Below are 14,933 nucleotides of genomic sequence, written 5' to 3'. Positions count from 1 at the left end.
TAATTGCTTGCATTTGGCCCGTATCCCTCTGTCCATGTAGCTATCCAGATGTCTTTGAAACAAATTGTAATTGTACCTGCCTTTCCCACCTGAGGCAGCTTGTTCCATCTACCCACCTGCCTCATATCCCTTTAACATTTTTCCTCTTTCACTTAAAAAAAATGCCTTCTAGATATGGATTCCACTATCCTGGAAAAGAGGTTGGGACTATCCATTGTTCATTATGATCTTATAAACCTCTTCAAAGGTTATCTCAGAGGCTCAGTGTGCTCCAGTTAGGAAAATCAAAGGTGTGAAATCTGTCTCTGTACATAAAACCCTCCATTCCAGCAAATAATTTCTGCACCTTTTCCAATTTAATCACATCCTACCTAATAGCATAGCGAACAGAACTACACATGATTAAGTTCAGCCCAGTCAGTGCTTTGTAGAACTGTAACAGGACATCCCAACTCCTGGACTTGTTACCTTAGCTGATGAAAGCATAGTGCACACCTTCACCACAATGTCTCCCATTTTCTCGCTTTCAATGAACTATGTACTGTACCCAGGATCAGTATTTAATAGTGCGCATCCCCCCCCCCCCCCCCACCCAGGCACAGCCTTTTAATTTTTATGTTTTGGCCTGTTTTAACTTCCCTAAAGGCATTACTTTTCCATGTCTGAGTTAAATCCATAAGACTTGACAATTTTCCCAGTTGATCTAGATGTTGTAACCTTAATTGGCCATTATACCACATTTATGTGCAATCTGCAAATTTGCTAATCATACCAAAAACATTCTCAAAATTATATATTTATGTTGAGCCTTAAAGGACCCAACACTCATCCTTGCAGCACACCATGGGTCATTGTTGTTTTCATAATTGCTTGTTTTTATATTTCCTTGTCACATGAGACTGTTCAGACCACTGAGTTTTTGCTAGTTCTCAGAGCAAGCTCCTCCATCTCATGCCCTCACTTATATTCCTTGTTATCTATTGTCACTTGCATGCCCTTCAGTACTTCGTGCCCAACCTGCCTGCCCGGCCTTCCCCTGATTCTCAGACCAATAACTTGCATTATGGATAATTTACAGGACTGAGTTAACCTACCAAAACATCTTTTGAACTGGATGGGGGTAAGGGGGGAGCCGGAACAGGTGAGGAAAGATGTAGTTGTAGGAAGAATGCGTGAACTCTGCAAATGGCATTCTTGGTCAGAATTGAATCTCAAACTGAGATACGGCTGCACCACTTGTGACATCATTGTGACTCCCTGGATATCGTCAAGAGAATCTCTCGTATCATCTCTCTTCTCATTTGAAAAGAATCTTCCCCTATTTCTTCCTGTTAATTGACAATTCAAAACTAACTGCTGATAAGACTACAACACACACAAAATGCTGGTGGAACACAGCAGGCCAGGCAGCATCTATAGGGAGAAGCGCTGTTGACGTCTCGGCCCGAAGCATCGACAGCGCTTCTTCCTATAGATGCTGCCTGGCCTGCTGTGTTCCACCAGCATTTTGTGTGTGTTGTTGTTTGAATTTCCAGCATCTGCAGATTTCCTCATGTTTGCTGATAAGACTGATATGAATGATTAAAAATATTGAAACCATGTGAAATCTCCTTCCCAATCTATTGCAACAATTCACTAAGTCTTTCCATTTTGATAAGTTTCAGTTGGAGACTGTTGGAATGATGGCAGCTGATTCAAAGGGAAAGAGAAGGGGTTCAAGACAACCAAAATGTGCTTTCTGTAAACTGAATAAAGAGGAACATTGTGGCCAGTTATTAGTTGCTCAAAGCCAGAAGATGGCAGCACATCACAGATGTATGGTAAGTGAAGACACGCAACAATAGTTTCTCAATCCCAGTTGGTAGTTTGGGAGCTTATTGATGGTTTTTCTATATTCAGATTTTTCAGAAATTGCCAAACCCTAAGCACAAATTGTATCATGCTGATTAACTTCATAAACGGTTTTATGATTGTGTACAATGAAAGGCTTTGTTCTGCATGTCATACGTTCAGATCACAACTGTTTACACTGCTGACACATTACTGTGCAGCCAGATTCAAGGGCAACCTGATCATTAAATTTGCTGATGATACCACAGTGGTGGGGCTCATCAGCAAAAATTATGAAACAATGTACAGGGAGGAGGTCAAACACCTAGAGAGCTGGTGCAGTGACAACAACTTGATGCTTAATGTCACCAAAACCAAGGAGATGATCGTCGGATTTTAGATGGTCTCAGCCTGAGCACACACCCCTCAGCATCAGCGGCTCCACAGTGGAGAGAGTGGAAAACATCAAGTTCCTTGGGATGCAGATCTCGGACAATCTCACCTGGTCCAGGAACACCACTGAGATTGTGAAGCGGGCCCAGCAGAGATTGCACTTTCTGAGGAAACTTAAGCAAGCATCACTCCCCACTAACATCTTAACTACATTCTACAGAGGCGTGGTTGAGATTGTGCTGACCTTTTGCATCACAACCTGGTACTCCAGCTGCAGTGCTGCTGACAAAAAAGCCTTGCAGAGGGTGGTTAGGAAAGCAGAGAAGGTTATTGGGGTCTCCCTACCTTCTGTCCAAGACCTCTTTCAGAGTTGATGCCTCCAGAAGACATGGTACATCATTAAAGACCTCTGACATCCTCTGCATAAACTGTTCTTCTGCCATCAGGCAAACATTACAGGAGCATCAAAACAAAAAGCCACAGGGTTACTAAACAGCTTCCTCCCACAGGCAGTCAGACTGCTAAATAGCTGCTCTACCTGATTCTGCTTTGGACACTTTTAACTTGCACTGGACACTTATAACTTGTTTTTAACTGACATATGGCTGTTGTGTTTTTACTATTTGTTGTTGTGTTTACTATTTGTTGCGTTTGTTATGTTATGATTGCACTTGCCCCCTGGGAAACACTGTCTCATTCTGCCCTGCAGAGCTGATGTATGGTTGGAATGACAAAGTTTTTGAATCTTAAATCTAAAACCAGGACTCAACTCCTCCTCTTGCAACTGGATCCTTGAAATCTAGTAAATTGGATTAGACATTTGACTTCATGTGAAAAGCCAGGGTCTGTAGTGATGTTTGCCTTTCTGAATGGAGGCCTGTGACTAGTGGTGTGCTGCAGTAATCAGTGTTGGGTTCGTTGTTTTTTGTCATTGTTATCAACAGTCTGAATGGTAATGTGGTTAACTGGATCAGCAGATTTGTAGATGACACAATGATTGGGAGCATAGTTGTCAGTGAGGAAGACTATCAAAGCTTGCTGCAAGATTGGGATCAACTGCAAAACTGGCCTGAAAAGTGGTAGATGGAATTTAATGCAGAGAAGTATGAGGTCTTGAATTTTGGAAAACAAATCAGGGTTGGACTTACCGGTTAGCAGTAGGGTGCATTAGAACAGAGGGATCTGAGTACAGATCCACAATTTCTTGCAAGTGACGTCACATGTAGATAGGATTGTAAAGCGAGCTTTTTCACAGTAGATAGGGTTGTAAAGACAGCTTTTGGGACATTGACCTTTAAGTCAAAAGTATTGTGTACTGGAGTTGAAATGTTATTTTGAAGATGTATAAGATGTTGGTGAGGCCTAATTTGGAGTATTGTGTGCGGTTTTGATCACCTACCTACAGGAAATATATCAATAGAATATGAAAGCAAGGACATAATGCTGAGCCTTTCTAAGACAATAGTCTGGCTGCACTTAGAGTATTGTCAATAGTTTTGAGCCCCATATCTCAGAAAGCATGTGTTGTCATTGGAGAATCCAGCGGAGGATCCAGCAGATGATTCCAGGAATGAAGAGATTAACATACAAGGAGCGTTTGGTAGCTTTGGGCCTATACTGATTGAAATTTAGAAGAATGGGGGGGGGGGGGGGGCGTGTGGTTGGGATCTCATTGCAACCTACCGAATGTTGAAAGGACTAGATGGGGTGGATATGGAGAGGATGTTTCCAAATGTGGGGGTATCCAGAACTAGAGAGCACAGCCAGCCTCAAGATTGAGGGGTGACCTAGAAGAAAGGTAAGGAGGAATTCTTTTAGCCAGGGAGTAGAGAATCTGTAGAATGCTTTGCCACAGACTGTGGTGGAGGCCAAGTCCATGGGGATATTTAGGGTGGAAGTTGATTGTTTCCTGATCGATCAGGGCATCAAAGGATATGGCAAGAAGCCAGGTGTATGGGGTAGAGTGGTATCCAGGATCAACCATGATGGAATGGCAGAGCAGACTCAATGGGCTGAATGGCCTAATTTTGCTCCTAATTTTTGTGGTCTAATTAGATTGAAAGAGTTCAGAGAAAGTTTATAAGGATTTGATAGAGTTGTACGTATTTATGATGGGTATAGATAGGGTAAATGCAACCAGGTTTTTTCTGTTGAGGTTGGATGAGACTAGAACGAGAGGTCATGGGTGAAGGGTGAAATGTGAACTGTTTAACTCAGAGGGGGTGAAAGTGTGGAACAAGCTGCCAGTGGAAGTACGAGTTTTGAGAAATTTGGATATGTACATCGATTAGAGTGGTGTGAAGGACTCTGGTCTGGGTGTAGGTTGATGGAACTAGGCAGATTACGAGTTTGACGTGAACGAGGTGGGGCAAAAGGTCTGTTACTGTCTTCTCATGTCCTATGACTATTAGTCAAAGCTCCTTAAGAAAGTAATGATGCTGGTGTGCCTTCTTAGTGCTTGTATCTGTTCTGGACCCAGGATAAGTCATTGGATATGTTAAACACAAGAGAGTCTGCAGATGCATTAGATATATTAATGTTGAGAAATTTAAAGCTGCTGATTTTCCAAGTGACTCTCACTTGGTCTGCTTCCTTCTGATGCCTCGTTTGCTTTGTAGAACACCTTTCATGCTGAAACGTATCTCAGCCTTAACTTTAAATCCACAAAGCTTTTGGGTGGGGACTAAGTTAATTAATTAATCTAATGCAGTACAAACTATGTGCTCCCTTAGGAAAGATTGTGAAAGTGCAAAATAGTCCATTTATAATTCAGTTAGATCAAATCTTTTTAAATGCTTTAACGTTTGTTATTGTTAATGTCAATTTAACTTTTTAAATTTGTTGATAGTTTCAGTTCAGCACTGGAGTACTCCAGTGATAAAAGCTGTTTTGTGTGTGTAGTTAGTTGACAATTAACAATATGGGAAGCTTGATATGACTGGGCCATGCTGATCTTCTAGGAACATAGCTTCCATTTGGAAGAATGTTCTTGGGCTATGGAGTGTCTGAGAGTTGTGCATCATGGAAACTGTCCCTTTGACCCAATTTGTCTGTGCTGCTGTGATGACTAGTGCTCATCCCATTTGCCTGTGTTTTGTCTATAATCTCTCTAAACCTGCCCTATCCATGTACTCATCTACATTGTATAATTGTACCTGTCTTTACCACATCCTCTAGCAGCTTGTTGAATATGCCTACACTCTTTGTCCGGAAATCTGTCTGATAGATCAGCTCTAAACCTGGTCCCAACCTTAAGCATATGAATTTTAGTTTAAGACTCCCCTACCTTGGAAAAAAGTGTCTATGTACCTCTATTAATGCTATAAACCCACGAAAAGTTATCTCTCAAACTTCGGGGAGAAAAAAGTCCTATGCTAACCAACCTCTCCTTGTAACTCAAGTCCTCTAGTCCAGACAACATTCCTGTGAATCTTTTTTACACCATCTCTAGCTTAATTACATCTTTCCTATAATACAGCGCCCAGAACTGTACACAGTCCTCCAAATGAGGCCTGACTAACAATTTGTAGCACTGTGACTTGATTTCTTAACTCTTGTACTCATTTCTTCTGCAAGTGAAGGCAAGCTTGCCTTCAGCATTGAATTAAATTCCATCTGTGTTTCCCAGTTGATTGAAATCCTGTTGTAATTTTAGGCAACCTTTGTCACTGTCCACTATACCAGCCAGTCTGGTGTCATCTGCAAACTTCTTAACCATTGAAACTTCTAGTCTCTTCACAATAATTATACACGTTGAACAATATTGGACCCACCACTGATCCTTGCAGCACACTATCTGGTAAGATAGTGACACATTCAAACGCAGCAGCCTCTTGGGGGCCAACCAAAAGTGCATTTTTCTTTTTAAAAATGTTATGTTTATGATCGTAAGGCTATACTATACTCCAAGAACAAAGGGTACAGTGAGTCTACCACATCAGAGATGTGTTCTTTGTTCAGAGCCTCTGGCCGAGGTGTTGAAGGAAACACTGGCCGAGGGAAGGACAAGCCAGCACTCAGCCAGGAGAAGGTTCGGAGGAGCCAGCCTGGGTGCAAACCGTGCTGCTGTCTACTTGGAGACCAAAGTTGGTGTGTGAAAGCAACGTGTAGTGTAACTGTGAGTTACACTTGGATGTTTCTCTTGCGATCACAAGACCTAATCACAAGGCTAATGTGAAATGCCGCAGGTCTGTTTCCCTTGTTTGGTTGTGAGACAGGTGACGAGGCAGCAATGTGGCCTCAGTTGTAGCATGATAAGGCCACAAATGGGCTTGCTTGCTACTGCAGTCCAGGTGAGACTGAATCGTTGTAGTGTGGAGTCTGTGCTCGGTTCAGAGCTGGCCTCTCCCCTTGGTGCTGTCCTCCAGTGTTCGAACGGCGGAATGACAGGCTGGATTGCTGGGAGCTGTACCATTAATTTGCATGTCACTCAAGGATTTGCACTATTTAAGTGACTTCTTGCGTAATGGTGTGTGTGTGTGTTTTTCTCTTTCGCTATTTTGAATGTTTGTTATGCACCTGGGCCCCAGAAGAACGTTGTCTCGTTCGACTGTATCAATGTATGGTCTGAATGATAATTAAACTTGATCTGATTATTGGTCAGATGTCTGAATCTGAAATGTAAATCTGCTTCTAGTTTGTACCTTGTAGTATTTCATTTCTGTGTCCATTTTGCTTTCTCATCCAGAATACGATGTAATCCAGTGTTCTGGACCAGCCTACCATGCAGGACCTTGTCAAAGGCCTTGCTAAAGTCCATGGACGCATTATCAATTGCTCAGCCTTCATCAATCCTTTCTATCTCCTCTTGAAAATAAAATCAGTCAAATTTGTGTGAAATTATTTCCCACGCATAAAGCTATACCAACCATCCCTAATCTTTAGATTTCCATATACAGATGAATCCTGTTTGTTAGAATTCCTCCTAGTAACTTTCCTACTACTGATGTTAGGCTCACGAGCCTGTACTTCCTTGTCTTCATCAGCTTCTCCTTAAATAAAGAGGCACAGACAATAGTGGACAGCACAGCCAGAGACCATTTCCCAGGCTAATACAAAGAGGTATAATTTCAAGGTATTTGGAGGAAAATATAGGGGAAGGTGTCAGAGGTAGATTTTTTTTTACAGATATGTGGGTGGGTAGGTGCATGGAACATGTTGCTGGAGTGGTTGTAGAAGAAGGTACATTATGGACATTTGTGAGACTCTTAGATAAGCACTGCTGCTGCTATCCCTGTCCAAGGCATTGGTAAAGGTCAGGACGTTGTGGTCACTGTCTTCAAAATGCTCACCCACCTGGAGATCTGTCACCTGATCAGATTCCTTAGTACCAGATCCAGTATGGCCTCTCCTCTAGTAGGCCTGTTTACAATAACAGAATTTAAATGACTCTTGGACAGTTATGTAAATAGGGAAGGTCTGAGAGATGTGTCCCAAATATCCATCTTGGTTGCCGTGGACAAATTGGGCTGAAGGGCCTGTTGCCATGCTGTATTGCTGAGTCTATCTGCTCCATTCCCTACTCCTGCTTGCTTTGATTTCTCACACTATGGTCTGGATACCAAATAAATGTGTGTAGCTTCTGTTACACTTTGTAATTTAAGTAATTATGCAAAATGATAGCATATTTGTGTGAAAGTTGTTGTACAGCAAGCTGATCCTGCATTTTCTTTCTATTAGTTATTTTCATCTGCACTGGTGACTACACATTCTGAGAATGAGACTCTTGGAGGCTTCTTGCTTGACGATATTAAGAAGGAAATAAAAAGAGGCAATAAGCTGGTATGTGTAGTAAATATTGTTTTGCATGCAACCTCTCCAGAAATTTGATTGGGTTAACTGTGAATTAAGTAGAGAAGCAGTAAAATTGCTACCTATTGAACATCTCTAATTGCACTGTTTCAGTTTCTAATTTCTTGTCCATAGAGAAAACCACCTTATGGTCAATTGTACCATTCTGATTAAAACAACATAAATTATTGTCAACAATCAGCAAATCAGGAAGCATCTGAGGAAAGAGTTAATAGTTCAGGTTCAAGATCCTTCATCAAAGCGGATCTGACAACAAGCCTCAGACCAGAAAAGTTAACTCTTTCTCATTCCACAGTTACTGCCTGACCTGCTAAGTGTTTATAGCATTGTATTTTAAAAAAAAATTTCCCCCCACTATCCTGAAGAACTTGCATTTCAGTTCTACTCCTTAATGTGATTGTTGATTATCCCAGTACATTCATTTTGCAAACACGAGGAAATCTGCAGATGCTGGAAATTCAAACAACAACACACACAAAATGCTGGTAGAACACGGCAGGCCAGGCAGCATCGATAGGGAGAAGCGCTGTCGATGTTTCGGGCCAAGACCCTTCTTTTGCTTTGGTTTGCTTCAGCTCTTGTAGATCAGCAAGGTTTTGACAACTTGTCTCTGCTTTTCCCTACAGATGCTGCCAAATTTGCTAAGTATTACTAAAAATTGCTTTATTCTTTGATACACAGAATAGTGATTGTTCTGTCCATACTATTTACCAACAGGGACATATAAGCTTGCAACCCTAACCCACATCAGGGATCAGGATTAGCAACAGAATTAGAAGCTACAGTTGTGCAGAAGATAAAGTGGTCTAATTGGGCTTAATAGCCTTTTCCCAGATAAACTTTTATGTTATCCGTACTTTTCTGACATGGACGAGGAGGTTATTTAATTGAACCACTTCTGTCATCGAGTGACATTTTCTGTGATCTAACCGCAGAACCATCTGGCCCGTTAACCCTGTGCCATTCAACAAGATCATGGCTGATCTGGCCATGGAGTCAGCTCCATCTACCTGCCTTTTCCCTTTAACCCTTAATTCCAGTGCTATGCAAAAATATATTAACTGTGTCTTAAATACAGTGGTGCTGGAAAGTTTGTGAACCCCATAAAATTTTCTCTATTTCTGCATAAAATGGCTAAAAATGTGATCAGATCTTCACCAAAGTTCTAAAACTAGATAGAGAGATCCCAATTCAATAAATTACACAAAAACATCATAGGTTCAATTATTTATTAAGAAAAATAATCAAATGTTAACATGTCTTTGTTGGGAGAAGTAGATGAACCTTTGGGGTAACACCTTCTACAAAAGCTATTTGGAGTCAGGTATTCCAGTCGATGAGATTGGAAGTGTGGGTTGCAGAGGTGTCCTGCTTATTTAAAAAAAGATACACAAAGTCAGGTTACTGACAGACCCTGCTCTTATCAAAAGATTGAGGCATGACTGCGCAAGCGCATGTACGTCAGTGAGTTAGACCGATGGGAAGGATGTAAAAGAAGACAGCTTTATAGAGTGGGCGTCAGAGTAGAGGGTGACAGAATAGGAGGGCTTTGGTTCACTCAGGGCTTCAGCGATACTGGTTTGTGGTGAGGTAAGTTACTTGTGAGGAATAGGAGGTATGTCTGTGGGGCTTGTGTTCTGTACTGGGTGTCAGATGTGGGATGTCCGGGAGACATTCAACCTCCCAGATGGCCATATCTGCACCAGGTGTGTCGAGCTGCAGCTTGATGACCTTCGTCTGGTCTGGGAGAGTGAGGAGGTGATAGGGAGGAGCTATAGGCAATAGCACACTGGAGCCTTGGGAGACAGATAAGTGGGTAACATTTCGGAGAGGGAAGAACAAGAGTCAGATACTAGAGAGTACCCCTGTGGCTGTTCCCCTTAACAGTAAGTACTCCTGTTTGAGTGCAGTTGGGGGGGGGGGGGTGGAATGGCCTATCTGGGGGAAACAACAGTGGCCGTGCCTCTAGCACAGAGTCCGGCCCTGTGGCACAGAAGGGCAGGGAAAGGAAGAGAATGGCAGAAGTGAAAGGATACTCTAGTTAGGGGGTCAGACAGGCGATTCTGTGGACGCAGGAAAGAAACATGGATGGTAGTTTGCCATTCCAGGTGCCAGGGTCTGGGATGTCTCTGATCGCGTCCACGATATCCTGAAGTGGGAAGGTAAACAGCCAGAGGTCGTGGTATTTATTGGTATCAACGACATAGGTAGCAAAAGGGAAGAGGTCCTGAAAACAGACTACAGGGAGTTAGGAAAGAAGTTGAGAAGCAGGACTTCAGAGGTAGTAATCTGGGGATTACCGCTGTGCCATGTGACAGTGAGTATAGGATCAGAGTGAGGTGGAGGATAAATGCATGGCTGAGGGATTGGAGCGGGGGCAGGGATTCAGATTTCTGAATCATTGGGACCTCTTTTGGGGCAGGAGTGACCTATACTAAAAAGCCGGGTTGCGCTTGAATCCCAGGGGGACCAATGTCCTGGCGGGTAGGTTTGCTAAGGCTATTGGGGAGAGTTTAAACTAGAATTGCAGGTGTGTGGGAGCCAAACTGAAGAGACAGAGGAAGAGGCGGTTGGCTCACAAATAGAGAAAGCTTGGAAACAGTGCAAGAGGGAGGATAGGCAGGTGATAGAGAAGGGATGGACTCAGACCGGTGGTTTGAGATGTGTTTCTTTTAATGCAAGGAGTATTATGAACAAAGCGGATGAGCTTAGAGTGTGGATCAGTACTTGGAGCTATGATGTTGTGGCCATTACAGAACTTAGATGGCTGAAGGGCAGGATTGATTAGTTCGAGTGCCAGGCTTTAGATGTTTCAGAAAGGACAGGGAGGGAAGCAAAAGAGGTGGGAGTGTGGCACTGTTGATCAGCCACTATCATGGCTGCAGAAAAGAAGGAAGTCATGGAAGGATTGTCTACTGAGTCTCTGAGTGGAAGTTAGGAACAGGAAGGGGTCAATAACTTTACTGGGTGTTTTTTATAGACTACCCAATAGTAACAGGGACATCGAGGAGCAGATAGGGAGACAGATTCTGGAATATAAGGTTGTTGTGGTGGGAGATTTTAATTTCCCAAATATTGTTGGCATGTTCCTAGAGCGAGGGGTTTAGATGGGGTGGAGTTTGTTAGGTGTGTTCTGGAAGGTTTCTTGACACAATATATAGATAAGCCGACAAAAGGAGAGGCTGTACTTGATCGGTATTGGGAAATGAACCTGGTCAGGTGTCAGGTATCTCATTGGGAGAGCGTTTTGGAGACTATCGTAGTTCTATCTCCTTTGCCATAGCATTAGAGAGGATTAGGAACAGTCAAGTTAGGAAAGCGTTTAATTGGAGTAAGGGGAAATATGAGGCTATCAGCATGAACTTGGAAACATAAATTGGGAACAGATGTTTTCAGGGACACATACAGCAGAAATGTGGCAAATGTTCAGGAGATATTTGTGTGACGTTCTGCGTAGGTCTGTTGCAATGAGACGGAAAGGATGGTAGGGTACAAGAACTGTGGTGTACAAAGGCTGTTGAAAATCTCATCAAAAAGAAAAGCTTACAAAAAGTTCAAAAAACTAGATAATGATAGAGATCTAGAAAATTATAAGGCTAGCAGGTAGGTGCTTAAGAATGAAATTAGGAGAGCTGCAAGGGGCCATGAGAAGGCCTTTGCAAGCAAGCTTAAGGAAAACCCCAAGGTATTTTACAAGTATGAAGAGCAAGAGAATAAAATGTGGAGAATAGGACCAGTCAAGTGTGACAGTGGAAAAGTGCCTATGGAACTGGAGGAGATAGAGGTACTTAATGAATACTTTGCTTCAGTATTCACTTCAGAAAAGGGCTTTGGAGAACAATACCCTAGCAGGGAAGACAGTGGAACAACAATGGCAGGTATTTCTGGGAATAATGCAGAAGGTGCAGGATCGGTTCATTCCAAAGAGGAAGAAAGATCCTAAGGGGAGTAAGAGGCGGCCATGGCTGATGAGGGAAGTAAAGGACGATATAAAAATATAAGAGAAGTATAACATAGCAAAGATGAGTGGGAAGCCGGAGGACTGAGAGGCACGATTTGTGAACATTTGGAGAGGCATAATATGATTAGGAATAGTCAGCATGGCTTTGTCAAAGGCAGGTCGTGCCTTACAAGCCTGTGAATTTTTTGAGGATGTGACTAAACTCATTGATGAAGGTAGTGCCGTTGATGTGGTGTATATGGATTTCAGCAAGGCAGGCTTATTGAGAAAGTAAGGAAGCATGGGATCCAAGGGGACCTTGCTTTGTGGATCCAGAATTGGCTTGCCCACAGAAGACAAAGTGTGTTTGTAAGGAGGTGATATTCTGCATGGTGGTTGGTGACCAGTGGTGTGCCTCAGGGATCTGTTCTGGGACCCCTTCTCTTCGTGATTTTTAGAAATGACCTGGATGAGGAAGTGGAGGGATGGGTTGGTAAATTTGCTGATGACACAAAGATTGGGGCTGTTGTGGATAGTGTGGAGGTCTGTCAAAGGTTACAGTGGGACGTTGACAGGATGCAAAACTGGGCTGAGAAGTGACAGATGGCGTTCAACCTAGTTAAGTGTGAGGTGGTTCATTTTTGGTCAAATATGGCAGAATATAGTATTAATGGTAAGACTTTAGGCAGTGTGGAGGATCAGAGGGATCTTGGGGTCTGAGTCCATAGGTCTCTCAAAGCAGCTATGCAGGTTGGCTTCATCAACCATGGGTTTGAGTTTAAGAGCCGAGAGGTAATGTTACAGCTTTACAGGACCCTGGTCAGACCCCACTTGGAGTTCTGTTCTCAGTTCCAGTTACCTCACCACAGGAAGGATGTGGAAACCATAGAAAGGGTGCAGAGGAGATTTACAAGGATGTTGAAAGGATGTCTTCCCTTTATCGGACCAACTGGGAAAACAAGCTGTGCCTCTTTTATTCCCTTTTGCATTAGGAATTTGATGCAGTTGCACTGACACACTGGCTATGCTGTTTCACTCTTGTCGTTCTTGTCACAGAGCTGCTCTTGTTGTCACCGCCCAGGAGCAACAATTGGATGTGATGTAAAAACTTGTCGTCGAACTTACCATTACTATTGTGCAAAACTTGACAAAGCTCAAATAAAGGAAGATCCGTCTCAGGGGATATATTTGTGAGTATAATACAATATTCTTACACTTTGGTATGGCTGTTATGCTTGTATAACAGTTTCATGAAGTGCATAACATTGACCTGCACTTGTTAAATCCATTTCTCAACAGGATTCTCTGTCAAAAGCACAAAGAAGGTGCAGAGGATTCCAGTGAGGGTAAGCGACATGGCAATATTTGGTACAATAAGTTATTTGCTAGCTTTTCCTTTCTCTACAACAGTATTTTCTGTATGGGATCACTATTGTGCTAACTGGTTGGGCTTACAGTATTACCGACACCTATTTCGTGCTGGACTGCATTTAGAACAACAGACTAAGTGCACACAAGCTATTGCAGTAGTACAGGATCTGGTTTTTATTGAGGTGGCATGCTCATGATTCTCCATGTATTATATAGTTAGGAATGAAACAACCCACGAGGGTTTTAATATAAGAGTAAAGGTGTCTGGTTAGACCAGCAGGAATATTGTATAGGATCTGCTTGTGTGGAGGGTGTGAAGTTTATGGAAATAGCCCTCCTTTCCCAACCCATCCTTGAACAGCTGCAATTACAATGTCCACATTTGGACAGGTATCTAGCAATCTACTCCCTTAACAGCTTGGGATGCATTGCATCCGGTCCAGAGCAACGCACTAAGTGCTGAATATCAGTGGCCAGGCAATATCTATGGAGATCAGAGGACAGTCCACTTTTTGTGTTGAGGTTCTTCACCTGAATTGGAAGATCGAGGTGAGAGAACAGTGTAAAAAGTTGGAGGGAAGGGGTAGAGCAAGATTTAGCAGGTGACAGGTGGGATTCAAGTAAGAAATTGGGTGGGGGGGGGTTGTTGATAGGTAAATGAGAGAAGGGAGTATCGGTGTGTATGCCAAAAGCCGGGAGGTCATTGCTGGAATTGACAAAGCAAGTTGGATAACTCAGCTTTAGTACCACTAGGCTGGAGGATGAAGTGCTGTTCTGCTTAGCTGTAGAGGAGGCTGAGGACAGACACGTCAGTGTGGGAATGCAACGATCTGGGTGGCCATGGCAAATGGAATGAAAGTGCTCAGTAAAGCAGTTGCCCGGTTTGTTTCTTGTCTCACATCTGTAATAGGAGTCACAATGGGAGTACCGATGCAAGAAATAATGTGGGGAATTTGCATGTGAAAGTCTGCCTTGTGTGGAAGGGCTGTTAAGACCATGCAGGACTCTGTTAAAGGCCTTGCTGAAGTCTATGTAGATAACATCCACCATTATTTCTTTCATGAACCTTGATAATCTCCTCGTAAGATTGGTTAGATGTGACCAGCCACACACACAGCCATGTTGACAATCCGTAATAAGGTCCTATCTTCCAAATACTTAAATATCCAGTCCTTTAGAATATCCTCTAGTAATTTACTCTCAACTGACGTCAGGATCACCATCCTAGAGTTTTACAGTTTATAGTTGCAGACTTTCTTGAACAACGGGAAAACATTACCCATCGTCCAATCCTCTGGCACCTCACCCATGCCTAAGAATGTTTTAAGTATTTCTCCCGGGGCCTCTCAATTTCTGCACTAGCCTCCTGCAAGTTCTGAGGGGCATCTTGTCAGGCTTTGAATTTACCTGCCTTAATTTGCCTGAAGACAGCAAGTACCTTTTCCTCCACTCCAGATGTGGTCCATGGTCTCGCTACTCATTTGCCTCAGTTCTGTAGCTTCTATGTCCATCTCCAATTTAAATACAGATGTAAAAGATCTTACCACCCCCACCCCCATTTCTGTCAGTTCCATGCAGACCATGCTTA

General features: G+C 42.8%; 1 protein-coding gene across 7 annotated transcripts in view; it reads left to right on the top strand.

Annotated features, from left to right (window-relative positions):
• The window catches only part of phf6 (PHD finger protein 6), a 117,120-nt gene that overhangs the window by 44,340 nt on the left and 57,847 nt on the right, over positions 1-14,933 (top strand). For 4 of the 7 annotated variants that reach the window (XM_073057731.1, XM_073057725.1, XM_073057728.1 and 1 more), the window contains 4 exons: positions 1,659-1,820; positions 7,903-8,004; positions 13,031-13,164; positions 13,274-13,320. In XM_073057731.1, coding sequence (XP_072913832.1) covers positions 1,680-1,820; positions 7,903-8,004; positions 13,031-13,164; positions 13,274-13,320 — 424 coding nt within the window. In that variant the 5' untranslated portion in view covers positions 1,659-1,679. The remainder of the gene's footprint in view (positions 1-1,658; positions 1,821-7,902; positions 8,005-13,030; positions 13,165-13,273; positions 13,321-14,933) is intronic. The other 3 variants (XM_073057730.1, XM_073057729.1, XM_073057727.1) reach the window with 1 other exon arrangement.

The sequence above is a fragment of the Hemitrygon akajei genome, chromosome 10 (assembly GCF_048418815.1).
Source record: "Hemitrygon akajei chromosome 10, sHemAka1.3, whole genome shotgun sequence".
NCBI classification, from domain to species: domain Eukaryota; kingdom Metazoa; phylum Chordata; class Chondrichthyes; order Myliobatiformes; family Dasyatidae; genus Hemitrygon; species Hemitrygon akajei.
The sequence above is the reverse complement of the archived record's forward strand: the minus strand, read 5'-3'. Positions and strand labels throughout refer to the sequence as shown.